This window comes from Pseudorasbora parva, chromosome 5, assembly GCF_024679245.1.
Source record: "Pseudorasbora parva isolate DD20220531a chromosome 5, ASM2467924v1, whole genome shotgun sequence".
Taxonomy (NCBI): domain Eukaryota; kingdom Metazoa; phylum Chordata; class Actinopteri; order Cypriniformes; family Gobionidae; genus Pseudorasbora; species Pseudorasbora parva.
The window spans coordinates 5,855,821-5,878,216 of NC_090176.1; the positions used below are offsets into that span (position 1 = coordinate 5,855,821).

The 22,396-nt window shown below is 39.7% G+C and overlaps 2 protein-coding genes across 2 annotated transcripts; one reads left to right on the forward strand and one right to left on the reverse strand.

Moving 5' to 3' along the window:
• The first annotated feature begins 8,855 nt into the window (after positions 1 to 8,855).
• Positions 8,856 to 15,688, forward strand: steap3 (STEAP family member 3, metalloreductase). Its single transcript, XM_067443103.1, has 5 exons — positions 8,856 to 8,994; positions 10,320 to 10,806; positions 12,270 to 12,797; positions 12,894 to 13,058; positions 15,416 to 15,688. The coding sequence occupies exons 2-5, from the start codon at positions 10,327 to 10,329 to the stop codon at positions 15,686 to 15,688; spliced, it is 1,446 nt and encodes a 481-aa protein (XP_067299204.1). The 5' UTR covers positions 8,856 to 8,994; positions 10,320 to 10,326.
• Positions 15,689 to 15,993: 305 nt separating this feature from the next.
• On the reverse strand, positions 15,994 to 20,824 carry c5h2orf76 (chromosome 5 C2orf76 homolog). Its single transcript, XM_067443104.1, has 6 exons — positions 20,710 to 20,824; positions 20,450 to 20,602; positions 20,304 to 20,354; positions 20,189 to 20,226; positions 17,940 to 18,021; positions 15,994 to 16,691 (listed from the first exon to the last, which is right to left on the reverse strand). The coding sequence occupies exons 2-6, from the start codon at positions 20,577 to 20,579 to the stop codon at positions 16,615 to 16,617; spliced, it is 378 nt and encodes a 125-aa protein (XP_067299205.1). The 5' UTR covers positions 20,580 to 20,602; positions 20,710 to 20,824; the 3' UTR covers positions 15,994 to 16,614.
• Positions 20,825 to 22,396: the final 1,572 nt, after the last annotated feature.

Sequence of the window (22,396 nt, forward strand, 5' to 3'; positions counted from 1 at the left end):
TATGCACTACATAATCATCTTAGGCCGTTGTGCCACATCTTATAGCTTTTTCAACATGTCATGCTCAAGACCCAGTCTTCTTTTCCATTCATCAGCGCTGTGGCTCTGCAGTTGGATACTATAATGCATCTTGTGTTTTTAAGAGCAAAAACACTTCCTGTTTGATCATCCCCTCATACCTTTCACTCACATCAAATTGAGCAGATAGTGAAACTGAAGCTTTTCTTGTGCGGGCGAATAAAGATTACCATTCTGGTAATTTTCTGGCAATTTACTGGGATTTCTCTGTGAAAGGGGCTATTGATCTGCCCCAGGTTGTCTTGATTCAGTCATGAAGGTTCATGTGAGAGATAGCGATGTCTATTTCATGAAGTATGAGTCTCTTTATTTATCCAGTAAAAAAAAAAAAGTCTGAGCAAGGCAATAAATTTGAACTGGTTTGATTCTCGAGTTTTGCCTCACTGAATCTGGTCACAACAGTAACAGATTATCAGTGAATAACAACATTAATAGTGGTTTGTACCAAATCACCAAAGATATCAAATCATGACTTCAGAACACTTACATAGCGTAAGGTAATTTGGTGATACTATTTTTAAATGTGCCCTAGAATTAAAAATGTAATTAACCTTGACATAGTGAAATAATAAGAGTTCAGTACATGGACATCACATACTGTGAGTCTCAAAGATCATTGCCTCCTCTTTCTTATGTAAATCACGTTAATCAAAAACACCACAGAAAAAGAAGTGCTTCTCAACATAAGGCCAACCGTGATGCAAGCGCTGGGGATCATTTATATGCACGCCCCCAGCATTTGCATCTGTCCAAACATGTGCATTGTCAGGCGGAACTGAAGGAGCCGAATCATTGAACAATCAACTATAAACAAACGACACTTGAGGATAGCAAAAACGGCTTTCATTTCACACGTCATGTTCAGGCTCATATGTCAACAGTCATGGTTGAGGTTTATTATAATCGGATACCACAATTTCAAAATCGTTAGTTTGCTTTGCCCATTTCAAACAAGCTTCCGTCTTAAACGGAAGAAAAGCGACAACTGTATTTCTGCAAGCAGTAAGTAGTGATCTATCCACTTATTGACTAGCTGTTTAAACAATTTCTGATTAAATGGAAAGTTTCTTAGAGAGACAGCATTGTCTAGATGACGCAAGATGCTAGTACAGTAACAATAGGAAACACCAAGTACCACACAAAACTAAATAGTGTGTCTAATGACATAGGTTAATATTATTTTGTATAACAAAATACAAACGTACTTGTGCTGCTTACAGAACGTTCACTCGATCCTTCTAGCAAACCTCACCTTTTCCACCATATAAGTTAAAAAAGATAGTCATTTGACAAGGCTATTCATTTTTGGAACCTCTAACACTGCCTGAGGTGCTGTATGCAACGTGCGAGCAGTGGAGGCTCCTGGACAGTACCCCATCTGCAATTGCATATCAGTTGTCTCAAGTTGCTAGCACTGCATCTTGCTCTATGCTGATGTCTGCTGTCGCCAGATAGACAAAACGTCAACCGTTCTGTACATAAACCACCAAGGAGGTCTACATTTCTGTCATATGTTGCAACTCGACTGTCATCTCCTCCTTTGGAATCAGATGCGACTTAGGTTGCTTCATGCCATTTACATCTCAGGCAAGCTAAATCGTGCAGCCAACACACTCTCATGACAATGTATGTCCAGGGAAGAGTCCACAACCCAGATAGTCCAGCTGATTTGGGAATGCTTTGGAGTCACTCAGGTAGATTTATTTGTGGCCTCGGTGATGACCCATTGCCAGTTGATCTATTCCCTGACCATCAGCACAGATCTACTGGCACATAGCTGGCCTTGGGACCTATGCAGGTATTTGTTTCCCCAGTGAGTCTGCTTGCACAGACACTGTGCAAGCTCAGGGAGCACAAAGAGCAGGTTTTGATGGTTATACCTTACTGCCGCCCACGGACCTGGTTCCTAGATATTATGCTCCTCTCGACACTGCCTGAGAAAGGACCTGCCTTCTCAGGGACAGGGCACCCTTTGGCACCCACATCCAAACCTCTGGAACCTCCACGGGCTGTCTTTAGACTGGACACGGAGGATTTACAGTAAGAAAAATAAGTATTTGAACACTGTGCTTTTTTCCAAGTTCTCCCACTTAGAAATCATGGAGGGGTCTGAAATTGTCATCGTAGGTGCATGGCCACTGTGAGAATCATAATCTAAAAAATAAAAAAAATCCAGAAATCACAATGTATGATTTTTTAACTATTTATTTGTATGATACAGCTATCCTGAGACCCTGGCTTGGATACATGCCCAAAGTTCCCACCACTCCTTTTAGAGAACAGGTGGTGAACTTGTAAGAGCTGCCCCCGGAGGAGGCAGACCCATGCTCAGTTGGTCAGCCCCTGTACTAGACTAGATGCCAATGTGTGGTGATTCCCCTCTCTAGGTAATCCCTATGTGTATTTTTCCACGGTTCGGCTTTCCCGTTGGCGAGCTTGTATCTTTCCCTCAGCAGAGCCCACTCTGCCATCTCTGTAATTTTATTGACTCTACCCATGAACAAGGCAGGGCCTACTACAGATTTCTTCCATATGGAGCACTGCCCTAATAGTCAGTCCACATGTGTAACTCCACGTTACCTCACTATGGGCAAGATGTGGTCCCCACAGGATTCCTTTCCAGTTGGAATAGGCATGCTTAATAGTCTCACTGTACGGGGTAATAGGAACTTAATTGACTGACATTGAATGTAATTGTTTTTATGTTCTACATGTTCATTTGAAGAATGATGGCTGACACATACAGTATGAGCCTGGGTTTAGGGGATGCCAGGAGAACATTACCTGTCTGAATGTACTAAGACAACTGTAGTGTTTGGTGGAGGAGGGATAATGGTATCGGTCTGTTCTTCAGGGGTTGGGCTAGGCTCCATACTTCCAGTGAAGGGGAGTCTCAATGCTTCAGCATACCTGGACTACTAGACATTGCTATGCTTCCAACTTTGTGGGAACAGTTTGGGGAAGGCCCTTTTCTATTCCTACATGATTGTGCCCCAGTGCCAAAAGCAAGGTCCATAAAGACATGGTTGGATAAGACTTGATTGAACCCTAACCTCAACCTCATCCAGCACTTTTGGGATGAACAGGAACAGAGATTGCGAGCCAGACCTTCTCGTCCAACATCACTGTTTGAACTCATAAATGCTCTACTGGATGAAAAGACAAAAAAATCCCACAAAAACACAAAACCTTCACAGAAGAGAGGAAGCTGCAGACCAACTTCATATTAATGTCTATGTATTTAGAATGTGATGTAATAACAGATCAAATACTTTTCTGATACTATGTGGACAGAAACTGTTGCAAAGGCTACATTTGCCAGTACTATGTTACTAAAGGCTTCGCCCTCTTGTCATCAGGCGTGACACATGTTTAACAGAAAATGGCTATCCACCTGTCAATCAAAGTGGCCACTCCCTTAATTATGCAGATCTTTAATGCTATGTTCACACCGAACACCGAAATCGCATCTTTGTGTCTAGTTTGACGCGTGGACAGTTTGAATCGATTTGCGCGTCTGCAGCAAATTGGAAGCGTGTAGAAATCAAGCATTTGAAGCTAAATCGTTTAAAGAGAAATATGTCATAAAACACCACTCTGCCTCTTTTCAAAAACAACATTAGCTGTGTTCACCCCCAGTCTCTCTCACTTACCTCTCATGAGGTTGTACATGTTCAGGAAGTTTGTTCCTGAGTCTAAAATGGCATACCAGCTACGAGAGACAGACCGGCCCTGAGGAGAGATTGAATGTTTCCAGTAAGACTGTTCCAGTAAGTTTAATTATTGTCAGCAAATTCGCAAAAAAACTGGAATCACAGCATCAAAATAGAGTGTGTCCACCTTTGGAAAAAAGATAATGTCACACTCACCTGAACATCACAGGTGTCTGGGTCTGGACTGCTGAGGTTGAAGGTGATGTCATCCACAAACCTCATCACAGGAGTGGTGTGTGTAGCAGTGATGTCCTCTGCATGAACAGACACCAACTAAAGATATGAAACAAAATGTGAAATAATAAACATGAAACAAAATGCATTGGAGTACCATGTAAATACCTTATGGCTTGTTTCCACCCATAGACTGTAAAAACAATATGGACGTAGTGTCCGTGACGTTACCCATAGGATTCTGAAGTGCAGTTTGAAAAGTAAAAAACTAGGTTGATTAGAGACGAGCTGGCCGTCACGCCCGGATAATAGGAAATGGGCAAAGAGGCGGGACGTGGGCGGAGCTGAGGTGACACGAATGCAACATCATACTGATCTAGTTATAATGCATATACGCTGGTCTTAAAGGTGCCCTAGAATGAAAAATGTAATTAACCTTGCCATAGTGAAATAATAAGAGATCAGTACATGGACATTACATACTGTGAGTCTCAAACACCATTACCTCCTCCTTCTTATGTAAATCACGTTAATCAAAAACACCACAGAAAAATAAGTAATTCTTATCATAACAGGGAACAGGGAAGTCCAAGTACCATACAAAACTAAATAGTGTGTCTAATGACAAAGGTTAATATTAATTTGTTTTACAAAATTCAAACGTACTTACGTTGCTTACAGATCGTTTACTCGATCCTTCTAGCAAACGTCACCTTTTCCACCATATAAGTTAAAACGATTGTAATTTAACATGGCTATTCATTTTGTAAAAATATATATATTTATATTTTTGAGGACTTAAGTATGACGTTTTTGCCAGATTTCAGTCATTTAAATCCCCCAATCAGAGCTTTTCTGAGAAAAGAACACGTATACTATCCGGTGTTTTACCTAAACATGTACAATCTGGCAACCATATGCACGCGACCTCTCTCTCGCGCGTGGATGATCTGAAAACACCAATAAACAAATAGCCTGTATTTTATCAATCTCTATTTGAGATGTTCTTCCTAAAGTGTCATTCAGTCGCTCTGTGTTCTGTCAGGACTCACGAGCCGATTCGCTGAACAACTGAACTGCTGTGAGCTGCTGAAATAAGCCAATCAAAGCAGAGCTCAACATTAATATTAATGACTCTTCCAAATAAGGCAAAAACAGAGCATTACATCCTAGGGACAATTTATAGGGTTGTAAATGGAACTTTAAAACTGTATCTGGACATGTTTTGCCCTTAAATAAGCCACATACCCTCTATGTAGATATCAGAGAACAATTTAACATATTGGTTCAACTCATAGGGCACCTTTAAGGTCATATATGGTCAATATTGTATATAGATGATGTTCTAACCTTAGTAGCTGTCAGTAGTAGTACTGATAAATAGTACTAAGTAATTATTGATGAATAAGTCATTGTGATGCTGAAGTTATCATAGTTTCTCTCTACATAAGCATGCAACATGCATGCAAAGCAGTTAAAATTGTAATATATCCTGGTCATATTTGCTGTTGCATCTAATAAATTTTAATCCTCAAGGTACAATACAACAAAATCTGTAAGCAACTTAAAATACCTTAACATTCAAGGGAAAATGCAAAATGGGTGTCCTCATGTCATGAGCATGTTAGTGGTTATTAATTAGTGTTTTCGCACGAGCGGTTTGAGTTTTGATCTATCCACAGTTCACCAAAACTCTCAACTGCGCATGCATATATGATGTCCCCAGAACTCTACTGTATACAAAATGTTACTACTCTATGCGTATGTGACGTCACCAAAATGTGAATGAAACCACCGCGCATGCGTGTCCAGTACGTGTTGGATCTGATCCAGTACGTCATCGTGCTACAGGCTGCAGCGAGGACTTCTTGAACTGCCGCGTATTTTACGTGAGACACACGCTTTCAGGCTGTCTCTCGCTCTCACTCTGGTCAAATAAATCTCATGCCAAATTTGTAAAGTTTTAATATGAAATTCAAACACTAAATAGCATTTTGTGACTGAGTTGGAGAACAGACAAAAAAGTTTGACCACCAGTTAAAGCCAGAGCCATTGAATAACAGAGTGGCGACTTGTGTTCATCTCTCTGCGGTGTGAGCGCTCACGTGGCTCATGAAGCTCAAGCCAGCGCTGTCAAAACATGAATAGACAACAGCTTCACTATACAGGTAAACAGTACAGTAATGAACATTTTGAGATCTTTTGCTAGTAAAACTATTTATGCAATAATTATGGTCCATTAATGAGCACTTAAAATATTTTTCTTTTTTCTTTTCTAACATATGTATTAATTGTATTACTATTAGTGTAGTGATTAATGTTAAAATAGAGAATTCCAATGCAAAGAGGCAAATTTAGAGTCATTTTGTGGCTGGAAATATAATAATTTTCATTTGTAATCCCATGGTTTACCCATTTTGTGCCTGTATGTGCCTTTAATAAATATACATGTATCTACACTAGATTTCCTTAAATGTGAAAATTTAAAACATTAATACCTTGCATCCTAATATTTTTATTTTATTATACTTATATAAGCACACACATGAATATTAATGAATGCAAGCAAATATAATTTAACGCAATACAAGTTTAAAATAGTGCCTAAAAAGGCAAACGTATTTTCCCTTATAAGTACACTCACAAATCATTCATCAAGTGTATTTTGTCTGGTAAATATGACATTTAACCAATATTTGAGATGTGTGAAACACTATTTGACTGAAATGGTATTAGAAATAATCTAAACGTTTTAACTAAAACTTGACTAAAATATATTGAGTTTTCTTTTGAAAATATCGAGACTTGTAGTCGACTTAGACTAACTAAAAAAGATATGTGAATGACTAAATATGACTAAAACTAACAAGGACATTTAGCATAAGACTAAATTAAAAATAGGTGACAAAATGAACACTAATTTAATGTGAGCTGGATTCATATTATTTGATGGTATATTTATTCATATTATTCAAAGCAATTGCATCCATTACAGCTTCCTGGCCCCCCGGTTCAGTCTTTTTCTTTACAGTATTCATGCACACACTCACAGAATAAAGGCATCTTTGGCTCTTCCCGTGACATGTTTCTGTGGACCACTCTTTAATCTGGTTGACCAAGAGGGAGGAGACGTCAAAGCAGGGAATACCGATTTTCCTAAAATAAATGCAGGTTAATAAGTGAAATAAATAAGAGATAAGATAGAAATACATTAAGGATAAATTGAACAAATAATCAATTATGTTAATAAAGGATTTGTAGACAATGTAAGATTTGTGGAGTAAAAGTTTTATTTTTAAGCAAATTGATAAAGTTAGACCCTTGGGGTAAGATGACCCACCAGAATTGGCACAGAAGGCCAATATTCACTTTCATTATAACCTTCAGGTTAGCTGAGAGAAATCATTTGCATGCATAGTTGCTTTTATGACATCTTCATCTAAAATATGGGCAATTAAATATGTAAATAGTCACATGCCTATGCATACTGGGATTAGTATGCACAGCAAAACTTTACTGGGATTCTGCTTTGTCTGTCATCTTTTCTGTTAAATTATTAATCTTGTCAAAACTAAATTTGAAATAGAATAGTTGATTTTGTATTTTACATTAATGATAATGACACTTAGAAATATATAAATATTAATAAGAATGATATCAAAAGCCATTTATACTGTATGTTCTGTAAAATTACCCAGTAATGGGGTAAGATGACATCTTTGAATAATTTCACATTTTGTTACAACTAAATTAGCAAATGTTTCTATTTATTTCAAATAATAACACATTGGCTGATGCATCATAATACTAAATATGTTACGATTTAAAAGTAAATGCACATTGTTCTTAACAAAACATATTCAGTATAAGAATTTCAATATATCGTAAATAAGTATAGAAATCATGAGTCAGCAAGACACATGCAAATATTAATACAAAAGTGTTGCTTGTGTGTGTGTGTGTGTGTGTGTGTGTGTGTGTGTGTGTGTGTGTGTGTGTGTGTGTGTGTGTGTGTGTGTGTGTGTGTGTGTGTGTGTGTGTGTGTGTGTGTGTGTGTGTATCCTTTTCCTTGTGGGGACATTTTTGGTCCCCATGAGGAAAACATCTTATAAATCACACAGAATTATTTTTTTTGAGAAATTAAAAATGCAGAATGTTTCCTGTGATGAGCCAGGTATAGGGGTAGGGGCAGTGTAAGGGGATAGAAAATACGGTTTGTACAGTATAAAATCTATTACGCCTATGGAAAGTCCCCATAAAACATGGAAACACTACGCCCGCGCGCGCGTGTGTGTGTGTGTTCGGTTAGCCTATAGCGGTTACGTACCACTCAACCGCGCACTGCGCATGGAGCGGACCGGCCGCCAAAGCGCACAGAATCCCGATACCGAGAACAAGCGCTGTCAGCGCGGACACACACACCATCATCGTGCGGTTAGAGCTGCACGAGGAGTCGGTGGAGCGAGTAAGCGCCTCGTCGCGTAACAAGCCCGTGCTCATGCTCGCCGCGTCCTTATCGCGGCCGTACAGCTGTAGGATCCAGATCAGCTGAGTCCGCTATGCGGGTCTAAAAAATATATATAGCACCAATGACAACCGAGGTTCCACACTTCATGAGAATCTTAGAGTCCAAAGCATGTTTCTTCCCGTCATGGATTATGCATTAATTATAATCCCGTTCAATAACGTGTTATTATCTAGTGTCCGCTGCGCGTAGGGGGCGTTAACACAGGAGATCAACGCAGCGCAACGGAATGGAAGGGGTCTCGAGACGTCACCGACTGGTCACTCGGACCAATCAGCTGTAAATGCTGTAAACTCGACCCTAGACCTTTCAGCAACAGTAAAAACGCTGCGCCGTGACTCCACGCTCCCCTATGCTCCATACAGATAGTGAGTGTATGATAAGGGATGTATTTTTCTGCACGGTCTCATATCTCTATTGCACACAGTAACGGAAGCGCGCCGGTCCTGGAAAAGCACAGCACAAGTCAGTCCAAGAGCCGCGAGAAAAAGTCATTTGAAAGTGGTGAGTACGCGTTAAATCATACAATATAATGGATTGTCTCAAATTACCGCTAAGTCATGATGTAGCCTGAGGAAATGTAAAAGTTAAAGAATGTTATTTTAGCATTTTACCTCAGTAACTGAACGTGTCTCCCACCACTTTAGTAGAAACGAAACTTATACTGACAACTCATTTAAAGGACGAAAAATGAAACTTCTAACATATGTTTAACAACTATAACAATAACAACAACAATAACATTTCATATTTATTTCACACAAACACACATAGACAAATGAGTAATGAAAAATGTGGGTCATTTTGGCACTTTTCATAAACCTACATTTTTAACTATGAACATTAAATAGACACAAAGAGTTTACAATTGAGAAAATGGAGAGTGTATGTCCAAAAATATTGCTCGGGAATTTTTGTAATGTTAAATGATTTTGATATGAGGACATTGGGGACAAATATTTTTTAATTGCCATTTAAAACAAGTTTACACACAAGTATTAATGAACTTAAATTAATATATAATTGTATTGTATATCAAACATATACTGCAAAAAAAGAATATTAAGACCTCTCCAAATAAAACAAATATTGTGAATGGTCAACAGAACCAACCGGATATTTGAAATAAAAAATTACCTTATTTTAAATAAGGAAAAACAATAATAGGATCTTGAAGTGGTGAAGACAACTTTCAAAAGCAATACTGCATAGGTTAAAAACCTGAAAAACACACACACACACACACACAAAAAAACACCATTAATGACGCTGCATCACATATGCCATATTAACAGTACCGAAGTTACTGTACTTAATGATATAATGAGAATGAGACTTTTATGTGGTATGTAAATATATCCAGCTTTTCAGGACTGCTTAAATTTACTGACACGAGCAATAAAAAATGAATTGATGGGATGAAAAAGAAAATCACAAGCTTGATGTGTTATCAATGTATTATTAATATTAAAAGGCAATAAGCCCTGAAAGAGGCCGACACCCAATGCAATAATGGCACTGTGTTCAGCGGCCGCATGGAGCACATATCATACAAATTACATTTCAGAAGTTGATCGAAAATTATTTTAAGCATATGATGAGGAAAAATAAAACTAATGGCTACCATCAGATAATTATTTTGCATCTGGGAAAACACGATCATGAAACCAGTCAATGTATGGACTTCTAGAAAATGCCTATTAAAGTTTATTCCGGGTGCTAAATTAATTGTGTAGAGTGTAGTTCTATCTCCAAAATGCATGACATTTGTGCCTTTAAAAGTAATGGGACAGCAGTTTGGTTTCCTAATCTCGCACTCTTCATCCCAGGGTCATTATGGCAGAAGATATGACAACTCCTCTGCTCTCAGAATCTGAAGTCCTTGCTGATGCACATGTATGTGTAACCAGCCCTACGGTGGCCATACTCGGATCTGGAGACTTCTCTCGCTCTCTGGCTGTGCGGCTGGTAGCTTGTGGTGTTGGAGTGGTGGTCGGGAGTCGGTGTGTGAATCGCATCCCATCAGGACTGTTCCCTGACGCAGTGGAGCTGAAGAACCAGGAGAGGGCAGTAGCACAACCAGTGGTGGTGTTTATGGCCTTGTTCCCTGAGCATTACCGCTCCTTGCTGGGGCTACAGTCTGCACTTGCAGGGAAGGTGCTTGTAGATGTAAGTAACGCAGAAGAGATGAATATCCATGGGTCTTCCAATGCAGAGCGACTAGCTGAGCTGTTTCCAGACAGTCTGGTGGTCAAAGGATTTAACACGGTTTCAACCTGGGAGCTGCAGACTGGGCCTCATGATGGAAGCAGACAGGTCAGGGCTGTTGTTGTGCTATCTGTACACTCTTAAAAATAAAGGTTCCTAAATGGTTCTTTGGCAGGCTTTATGGTTCCATGAATAACCTTTAATATCCAAAGAACCTTTCCACTGCACAAAGGTTCTTTGTAGTGCGAAAAGGTTCTTAAGGGTGCTTTCACACTCGGTTCAATTGCCTGGACCGAACCCGAGTTCGATTGCTCCCCCTGCCCCCGCTGGAATGTGTTCATATTATATTATTTAGGTCCGAACCGGAGTTGTTTGCGTCATCAAAGCAGCAGCTGTTTACCCGGTTGCTTAGTAACAACAGCGAGCGTGAAGGCGGCGAAATGCTCCCGTCACTTTTATATTTTTTTGTTTTTGAACCGTTGGTTTTGTTATGCCTGGTTCAGACTACACGATATTAGCCCGAATTTGGCACGATCTGTTTGACGTAAGGTGTCGTAGGGATTCGTAAACGATAATGGACGTCGGGACGCAAGAATTGATCGTTTTATCTCGTATAGTGTGTCATCGTATTCGACATTTGAATCCGTTTAATTTTTTTTGCGGTCCTTCACGACGGGTTCTGTCACGTGTGATGCTGACCAACCGGAGAACAGACAGTTTTCGTACACAGCTTTCAAACACGGCGAAACGCATGAGAGATGACGGAGCGGCTAACTTTAGGTGGAATTATAAAATGGAGGAAAGGTTTGTGGAGTTTTGGCAATAGTACTCCTGTCTGTACGATGTGTCACCGACGGACTACCACAACCAAATAAGAAAAATGTTGGCGAACGATAGCGGAAGCCCTTCAGGAACCCGGTGAGTAACGTTACTGGAATGTAAGCTTAAAATATGTTTTACAAATATGTTGTGGTGGCAAGCTTTTACTACTGGCTAATAACTAAATATTTAATATAAAAAGAACAATATTTTACCTCAGTTCTCTTTGGAGGATTGACAGCCCATAATATCCTCTTCCAGCAAAACATGTTCTTTGTTGGTTTTTCTTTCTATTTTTGCGCTTTTCTAAACCTAAAACAGCCAAAACACCCTGCTTCAGACATCGTTTGTTTACACTCTTGTTTCTTAAAGTCATTGACATCACGCATGTCGTGACAACAAGCGATGATTGGTCGAGTAGCAACGTGTAGCCTGACATGTTTCTAGTCCAGGACACGACAAGATTTTACGAGTAAAAATCGCGTAATCTGACACAGTAACTATCGTAACAGACAAACATATCTTGTAGTCTGAACCAGGCTTTACCATTGCTTCAACAATAAAATGGTTAGAAAAAAAGGTTCTTCCCCCAAGCACATTTCACAAAACGGTTCTTGGGGGAACCCAAAATGGTTCTTCTATGGCATCTCTGTGAAAACCCATTTTTGGGACCTTTATTTTTTTTGAAGAATGTATCTGAAAACTGCTGCAGGGTTATTTGAACTCTAAGCCTTTACCTTTCACTACTGCAGGTCCTGATCAGCAGTAACAGTTCGGAAGGGAAGAGGAAAGTTGTTGAGTTGGCTCGGAAAATGGGTTTTCACCCAGTGGATATGGGTGGCTTGTCTGCTGCTCGAGATATTGAGGTGGCTCCATTGCGCCTATTCCCATCTTGGAGTGGCTCAATGGTTGTCACCTTCCTCCTCTTTTTCTTTTTCTATGGCTATGGTTTTCTGCGGGGAATTCTGCTGCCATTTCTTGCACAAGGACACAATGCTTTCTACCGCCTCGCCCTTGATCTGGTGAACGAGAGCCTGCCAGCAGTAGCATTGGTTACTCTGGCACTTGTATACTTCCCAGGCTTGTTGGCTGCATGGTTGCAGCTCTGGAGGGGCACCAAATACCAGCGTTTCCCATCCTGGTTGGACAAATGGTTGCAGCGGAGGAAACAACTGGGCCTGTTGAGCTTCCTGTGTGCAGCGTTGCATGGCGTCTATAGCCTTTGCCAGCCACTGCGCAGAATTACACTCCACAGGCTCGTCAATACCGCCTACAGACAGGTGTGCAAACAAAAAACAGCCTGAGAATAAAGGTCTTGAGATGTTTAGTATGTTATTTGTATGTCATTTATGTTATGTTTTGTCTGAATGTATCAGGTTAAAGCAGGTATAGAGGAGCCTTGGGATGAGCTGGCAGTTTGGCGATCTGAGTTGTACCTTTCTTGTGGAGTGTTGGGTCTGGGCGTCCTCTCTTTACTGGCCATCACTTCCCTTCCCTCAGTGGGCAACACCCTCAACTGGAGAGAGTTTACATGTGTACAGGTGAGCCCATGCATACCGTAAAAGTGTTTCCCAACAGTACACATTTTGTTTATCTCCCTTATCTAACAAGTTGAACCAGCTGTGTTTGATTAGGGGGGTTTCAATAATAGGTACTGCTGGTGTGCTTCCAGAAATGGTGTTGGGAAACACTTTCATAACACATTTTCCACACTTGTCTACTTTGGCGAACCAGCCCCTACTCTGCCTAAACTAGAGGTGTCCAAACCTGTACCTGTTACTGTCCCGCAGAGGTCAGTTCAACTCTGTTCCAAAAGACCTTGCTGTATTTTTTAAGTAATCCTAGATCATAACTCTGCAGGAATATAGCTTTTTTTGGAGCAGGACTGGCTACCCCTGGACCAAGGGCATACGTGCTCCTGGGGGCACCATCCTGCCAAATTTATCTCCAACCTTGATCAAATACACCTGAACCAGCAAAACAAAGGTCCTCAGGGTTACTTTAAATGTGTTGGAGCAGGGTTTGAACCGAAGTCTGCAGGAAGGGAGTGCACCAGGACTGGCTATCTCTGCCCTGGACTGAACTCTCGGTGCACTGCGGCCCAATGGAGGCTAACGATCGGCGGATGAAGGTCGCTGTGCATTCGGTCTTTTCAGCGTGGCAAAGGGATTTTATTCCAATTCCTCCATATCTGACACCATTTAATCATAATTTAGAATTTAGGTTAGAATTCCAAATGGTTATTTGCTCTTTATATTTAAACGTTTAACTACACATTTAATTATTCCGTTTGTTGAAATTATACCCAACCAGAATAATTCCAGAGCAAGTCAGAATCAATCAAAGTGTAACAATTTATTAACAGTCATGTAAATGTATAAAGCCAATTACATAATCAATTCAAAGGTAATTCATATATAACATCAAATACTCAGAAGTAAAGAATGAAATATATACCTGACTTCTGTAAATTACATAATGCTGGCTATTGAGACGTCCAGGATTACGGGCTGACCTGTTTAAAGTGTAAAGCCCTGAGCTTTTTGCAACATTTCTTTAAATACTCAGAACCATTTGAAACTCTTTCAAATGTAAACACGAGTTCACAATAGGAATTTGCATTTATCAAGTCCTGTAGACTTGTATGGATGAGAGGCCAAATGGCTGAAAGCCACACCCACCATGACAAAAAAAAATGAAACTCTTAAAACATTTATGATGTTCTAGTTTACTTCTGTGGAGTTGAGATGTTTGTACCAGTCGCGCTGAGACATTTCAAATGATATCAAACACATATAATACTGTATCGTGTGGATTGACGTTGTAAGAGAGAGATTTCTGCTGTATTTTCAGTGATCTCAGCATGAGGAATTGGGGGAGAGGGGGTCAACAGAAAAAGATGTAGATTAACTGATACTGAGGTGAGACTTGCATCTCCAGGGGTGCATGAGGGATAGTTCAGATGTTAATTTCCTTTGTATTCCCAGAGAGTCCTAGTTCTTCAATTAGACATTTTGGCATCTGCTAGTTTTTAGAAAAAAAGTCATACAGATCTACACTCTCAGAAAACAGGTACAGTGCTGTCACTGGGGCGGTACCCTAAGGTACAAAAGTGAAAAAGTACCAAAATGGTACATATTAGTACCTTAAAAGGTACATATCAGTACTTTAGGAGTGCAAATTAGTACCTTAAAGGTACATATTAGTACCTTTTCGGTTTTGTACCTTAGGGTACCGCCCCAGTGACAGAAATGTACCTTTTTTTCTGACAGTGTAGGATGGCTTGAGTTTGAGTAAACAATGGGATCATTTTAATTTTTCGGTGAACAAACCTTTTAACTGACCATTCTAGCACATTATAAGTTGGACAGCACCACTGTATGCACAATAAATAAAACATCACAGATGTCACAACTTATTAAAAAATGTACTAGCATATTGTTAGCCTTTTTTTTTATTTTACTTTGTGTATGTGTGTGAATGAATGTAATGTGTTAAATATGTGCCAATATTAAGATTATTTTTAGATCTTGGGCCCGTGTCTCCAAGAGCAGGGTAGAACATTTCCAAACAATATGGTTGTTACGTGCCGAGATGAAACCTGCTCCATAAACTACCAAAGTACATGCTGCATGATCTATTGCCCTGTGTGATGTTAGTTATATCTATCTAGTTTTGGTGCATTCACTGATTTATAGTTGATTTGTAGGAAACATGAAAATGTTGCTCTGGGTGGAGCGCATTAAAACGGCAAAACAAAGACAATGCCAGATGTTGTGACATGATTTTCATTTTTAGCAATGTCTTTGATTAGCATGCAAATGAGTATTCAACCTACAAGCACAATTCTTTTAACATTTACTAAATTTGAATTAAACTTTCTCTCTTCTTCCTTCAGTCAGGCTTGGGCTACATTGCTCTGACTCTGTCCATCATGCACACACTCTTCTTTGGCTGGGATTTTGCCTTCCACATTGAAGCATATCCATTCTACATGCCACCCAGCTACGTATTGGCTGTAGTTCTGCCCTGCATCGTTCTGGTGGGCCGTTGCTTTCTGCTCCTACCATGCATCTCCACCAGACTGACACGAATCCGCCGCGGATGGGAGAGGAAACGCAACTGTCCAGTCTTACAGCACCACCATGTGGTGGCTAATGGAGTACCATAGGAAGTCCAGGAAGAAATACTAAAAAGAATAAGGACTCTTATCAGATTAAGTGTTAAATGGATATACAGTTGGCAGTGCAGTGGCCAACGGTTTACATTTGCAGGTTAATAAAATCCAAGGGCTAAATATAAAGAGGAAAATGTTTATAAAGTATTTTTAACCTGGTCAAATTTTGGGACTAGTTTAACTTAGCCTTACCTGAAGGTGAACTCCTTCAATAACTCCTGCCTCAACTTTTCCAAATCTTTCTTTGCACTGAACGGACTTTATGGTGTGCCTTATATTGTGCCAACCATGTGTGTAACCATGTGCAAAAACTTAAGCGGATCTTCCTCTGGGCCAGTTACTGTGTAAACTCCATCTGTAACAGGGAGGCCTATATTATACTGAGGACTAATAATAATACAAATTCCATCGCATTAATGCATGTAAACAAAGCCTGTCTTACATTTTTTACAATTTTTTTTAATGGTTGTTTTTTTGTGGTCTGACTGCTTGGATGTAGTTATCGTGGATATTGTACTGGAAAAAGAGTTTTACATTGAACTTTCAATCAATGTTTCGAGTGTTGTGAAAGCATGATTCATACCTTGAACTTTATTTAACAAAAACAGCAAACAACTTTCAATGTGTCCTTTAATTTAAACAATATTTCTGGTATGTGATTTGTTTTGAATGAAATGAAAAGGTCTAAAATAATTAAACATGTACATTTTGATCTGGAAAAAAAAGAGTATTCTTACATATGAAAAGAATAATTACAACACAAAAACATCTCCAAAAAATGTCTTGTATATCTGTAACTGACAACATTTGAATGGTACAACTACAATATAAAAAGTAAAGCTATAGATTAAATTAAAATAGAAGTTTCAGTGCCACTCAGAGATCACGGTCACAGCCTCTGGTGTTGAGTCCGGACCGCATCACCACTCCGTCTGTGGATTGGCCTTAAACTTCTTATAATCTTCCATTCTGAAGAAGGCAAGTTCGGTTTCATTGGCTGTGAAGAGAAGAATTAAAAATGAGATTTCAGCAGGTACACAAATAGTCATTTTTACATACCGATCAGGCATAACATTATAACCATTATGTTCCTAGTATTGTGTTGGTCCCCCTTTTGCTGTCAAAACAGCCCTGACCCGTCGAGGCACGGGCTCCACTTGACCCCTGAAGGTGTGCTGTGGCATCTGGCACCAAGACGTTAACAGCAGATCCTTTAAGTCTTAAGTATGTTGTGAGGTGGGGCCTCCATGGATCGGACTTGTTTCTTCAGCACATCCCCCAGATGCTCGATTGGATTTAGACCTGGGGAATTTGGAGGCCGAGTCAACACCTCAAAACTCATTGTTGTGCTCAAACCATTCCTGAAGCATTTGTGCTTTGTGTTATCCTGCTGGAAGAGCCACAGCCACCAGAATACTGTTTCCATGAAAGGCTGAACATGGTCTCAGCAATGCTTGTAGGTGGAGCGTGTCAAAGTAACATCCACATGGATGGAGGACCCAAGGTTTCATTGCCCAAAGCATCATACTGCCTCCACCGGCTCTCCTTCTTCCCATAGTGCCTCCTGGGGCCATGTGTTCCTCAGGTAATTGACGCACACAAAAGGAAAACATGATTCGTCAGACCAGGCCACCTTCTTCCATTGCTCCGTGGTCCAGTTCTGATACTCACGTGCAACTATTGGTGCTTTCGGCGGGGTCAGGGGTCAGCATGGGCACCCTGACTAGTCTGCGGCTATGCTGCCCCATACGCAACAAACTGAGATGCTGTGTATTCTGACACCTTTCTATCAGAACCAGCATTAACTTCTGGAGCAGTTTGAGCTCCAGTAGCTCGTCTGTTTGATCGGACCACACGGGCCAGCCTTTGCTCCCCACGTGCATCAATGAGCCTTGGCCGCCCATGACCCTGTGGCCGGTTCTCCACTGTTCCTTCCTTGGAGCACTTTTGATAGAGACTGACCACTGCAGACCGGGAACAGCCCACAAGAGCTGCAGTTTTGGAGATGCTCTGACCCAGTCCTCTAGCTGTCACAATTTGGCCCTTGTCAAACTCACTCAAATCCTTATGCTTGCCCATTTTTCCTGCTTCTAACACATCGACTTTGAGGACAAAATGTTCACTTGCTGCCTAATATATCCCACCCACTAACAGGAGCCGTGATGAAGAGATCATCAGTCATGCCTGATGGGTGTGTGTGTGTGTGTATATATATAAATACTTGTGTATATATGATTTTACGTACCAACGCCACATGCTCGTAACCTGCAGCCATCACGCAGAATCAACTTTTCATCATCCTCTAAGCTCATTACAAGCTCATTTGTCTGAAATCATCAAAAAAACTTACTGTTAATATTTATCATGATAGTTTATATTCACTCATTTTGTTTATAGAGCTATACATCTTCACCATTAGATTGATTCTAATCCATCCATATTTTACCATTATAAATGGAGAAGAGAACATGAAATTAGTAAATTAAACCCACTGTATCGTTAAAAAAACAATATAATATTACATTGAAATATTTCACTATAATAATATTTCACTCTTGTTTGTGTTTCAAACATGTTGTAAAATATTAAATGTATAGCTAATTATATCTCACTAACAACACACTCTTTCACTGTAAAAACTAAAAGCGTTGCATTGAAATTCACACTCATCTTCTGTGAACATTAAGGCCGGCTTTCTTTGATCTGATTGGCTATCATGTTGACAATGACCAGCACTGTTATTCTGCATTCCAGGCAGGTTTTTGAGCACGTAAGTTACGACTTCAAACCACAACTCACGACTTTTTAGCGTTCCAGGCAAAGTCACGGCAAACTGCCTGAGCGTGAAGAATTGTGGAAGCGAGATGTAAACAAAACATGCCGGACCGTACGGGGCTTATGCTCATCTACAATCAGTGCTATCACCAAAGGTGCTTACTCCTTGCTTATTTGAGGGAAACAGAGGAGAAAAAAATGGTGCATAAGACAACAGAAGCTGTTATACCTTTTATTTTACATTTTTAGTATATTTGGAATTGTATTTGGTATTATTTTATTCATTCGTAAACTCATTTGTTTACATTATATAAAGCCTTAAAGTTTTGCATAATTAAGGGTGTGGCCACATTGATTGACAGGTGGATAGCCATTTATCCACTGACGTTAGTCATCACGTCACCTCAGCTCCGCCCATGTCCCGCCTCTTTGCCCATTTTCTGTTATCCGGGCGTGACAGCCAGCTCGTCTCTAGTTTATGCTTCAAAACTGCTCTTAAGAATCCTATGGGTGACGTCACGGACACCACGGCCATATTTTTTTACATTCTATGGCAATACCTTATTTTAATTTTAAAAAAAATGTAATGTATGAATTTCATAAACGCTTCATCCGTAGGGGCTGCCATTGATGTTTTGCGGACTATGTGGCGTCAGAACTCGTAACTGGGAGTACATCGATCTAGTATGAGTTCACGGGTGGGACTGGGAAGTCATCGGTTTGACGGCTGTTCCAGTGCACTTTCACAGGTTGAAGGTTGGAAAAACACGGGTTACGGGATGCCTGGAATGTGCATTAGACCGCTGAGGCAGACCTGCCTAAAAATGTAAAATTTTAAACTTCCTGCCATAATAACAGAGCGGTGAATAATGGATTGCAGCATTAAAGGGTTAGTTCACCCAAAAACTAAAATTCGGTCAATAATTCCTCTCCCTCATGTTAGACAACCATAAGACCTCAGTTCATCTTCAGACACAGATGGCTCAGAAAGAGGAACTAAAGACATTGTTAAAAAGTTAATCTCACAGTGGTTCTACAATCATTTTATGAAGCGACGAGAATAGTTTTTGTTGCTAATCAAGCTTGACTGACAAGACAAAATATAATATTATGATAAAATATCACATTAATTTGGAAGTTAAAATTTAGTGTTTTTTTTTTATTGGATTGGGCGGATTTTAGTGAACTTTTGGGCTGGAAATCGTCGATCCAATCTGGCAACACTGGCGCTGACTCAAGTCGGACAAAATTTCGAACCGGAATGGACTGCTTAAGATAAATCCGTCGATCGGTCTGTGCAGCGCTGTATGAAGTCGAACAAGCCTAAATCTGGATGAATAAGCGATTTTGAACTATTCTCTTGAATGATTCAATAACAAACACATTTTAACAGTCGCCACCTACAGGCTCAACAATGAAATGTATACAATCGTTATTTGAAGTGTCAAGTTACTTTCAAAAGGTGATTTGCTCTATTTTGATCGCTATCCCCGTACTTCAGTGATTATATGAATATTTGCAATAGAAATAACAATACTGTGTGTGGTTTAACTGCTCTCTCACACAGATCTAAATATAGGCGAATATTTAGGAATGAGTTTCAATCGAGATCTCATTTCCAACTACTTCATGTAGGGTTGATCAAGTAACTTACTGTGCTTCACCCAAAATGTAATCATGTCAATATTACCACAAGTTTCTGAGCATGTTTAAAGTTACCTTTGCTCCGTGTGCTTGGTGTATGATTTTCATTGTGTCTGCAACAACAAAACAACATGACGTTAAAGCATAAACTGTTATTTTTGGGGGGAAAGTAGTGAGTAAATGTACTTACCATACTCAAACTTCTTAAAGGGTGGAGGCAATCCGGCTCTGGTTGAAACGTCTTCAAAGAGAGAAGTGCTTGTTACTCATTATTTGTCAATGTTTAATATCAAGTACTTTTTCTCATTCTGTCAGCCCCGTTGTCATCGTGTCTACCTTTCTTAACAAATGTAATAAACTCCTCCACCGTCTGATCTAAATGAACGTCTTTGAAAACCACCGGTTTAAAGTTGCGATGCTCGAAAGACCGAACCAGACGCACCGTCAGAACCGCAGGATCACACATCTCGGACCCGGATCACTTACAAACTACACGGAATAAACACACAGCGTCCAGAGAGGCTTATATCGTACACATAAACACATGTAAATGATCCCAGAAACAATGCCAGATAACTACGCGCTATTCAGCGTACTTTTATATTTTATAATAACGATTTCAATGCGTTTATTTCCAGCATGTTCTGAGAAGTGAAGTCCTAGACCAAACTAGCCGCTGTGTGATGCATCGATCAGGCAACAGCAGGCAAGAGCAACAGAAGTGCAGAACTATAGATTTAAAAAAAAAAAAACTGCATGCGAAAGAAAAATAAATATCTCTACAACGTATTTAACAATATGTTTAACAATATGTATTTAACAATAATTTTTATATTCTATGGCTTCTTTTATTAGTTTAGCTTTTTATGTTCATTCTTCTTATAAGCACTGAGTCTGCATTTATAATAATTATATGTAGCCTATACTTGTCAGAAATGGAAAGAAAATTTGGACACTAATCAAATTGATAAATAATATGGAAGCTTGTTTCTGCTACAGAAAAAAAAAAGTTAATTGCAACTTTTTATCTCACAATTCTGACTTTATAGCTCACATTTATATCAGCATTCCTGACCTTAAAGGGTTAGTTCACCAAAAATGTAAACCTGTCATGAACTCCTCACCCTGATGTGATGAAGATATTAGTGTTGAAATCCGATGTTCAGAACACTTCTTCCGAAGCTTCGAACCGTTATGAATCAGCGTTTCAGATCACAAAGTCATGATTTCAGCAGTTTGAATCGAATCATGAATCGATACGCTGATTCATTAAGCTCCGAAGCTTCAGGAAGCAGGGTTTTGAAATCGGCCATCACTATATAAGTCGTTATTTAGTTTTTTTGCACACAAAACCTCTTCTGGTGTCTTCATAAATGATTGTCGAGCCGCTGTAGTGAGATGGGCTTTGTAACGACGTCTTTAGTGCCTTTATGGGTCTTGAGAGAGGAAATGACATTGGTGTCAATGAAGGCCTTTCTGAGCCATCGGATTTCAACACTAATATCTTCATCTGTGTGTGAAGATGAGCGGAGGTCTGACGGCTGGCCAACCACATTAGGGTAAGTAATTCATCACAGAATTTTCATTTTTGGGTGAACTAACCCTTTAACTAGGCTATCCAATTACAGAATTGGAATTGATTTTTTGATTCCCAACCCTAGGACTGACAGAAAGTTGCAAAGTAGCGAGCAAATCAGATTGGATCTATTCCAAACAGGCCCCTCAGCCTTTGTGAGCTACACTTTGGTGATATTAAGCCACATAAACTGTTAGTATGGAGTTTTGTGACTATGCAAAACATGCTGTAGGACGATTAGAGCTGCGCATAACATAATGGTACATCAAGTGCACTATATGGGACAGGGCCAGCATGCTCAGGGACACACAAATTACTTTCCACACTGTGTGGAAAGTAATTTGCATATGTGGATTAAACTGTAGCATCAGGTAGCCAACCACAAACCTTTATATAGGCCTAAATTTAAATGGAAATTTGTGTGGTTTGCATGTATAAAAACAATAAAACTAGGCCATTGCAAAAAAAATGTCTGGATACAAAGCAAGGATCAGTTGTTTGTTTAAACACCCAAATGCAAAGGCACTAATAAAAATCCTAATAAAAAGACACGTCAGTGTAAAAAACCGCCTCTGTTGCAATGTGTATCTGTCTGTTTGAATAAAGGCCATCTCTATATTTGCACAATGCCCTCAATCTGGCATCCCTGGCGTGACCCTGTGGCCCAGTTAAAGGAATCTACAGTTCTGTGAATCTGATTGGACAGT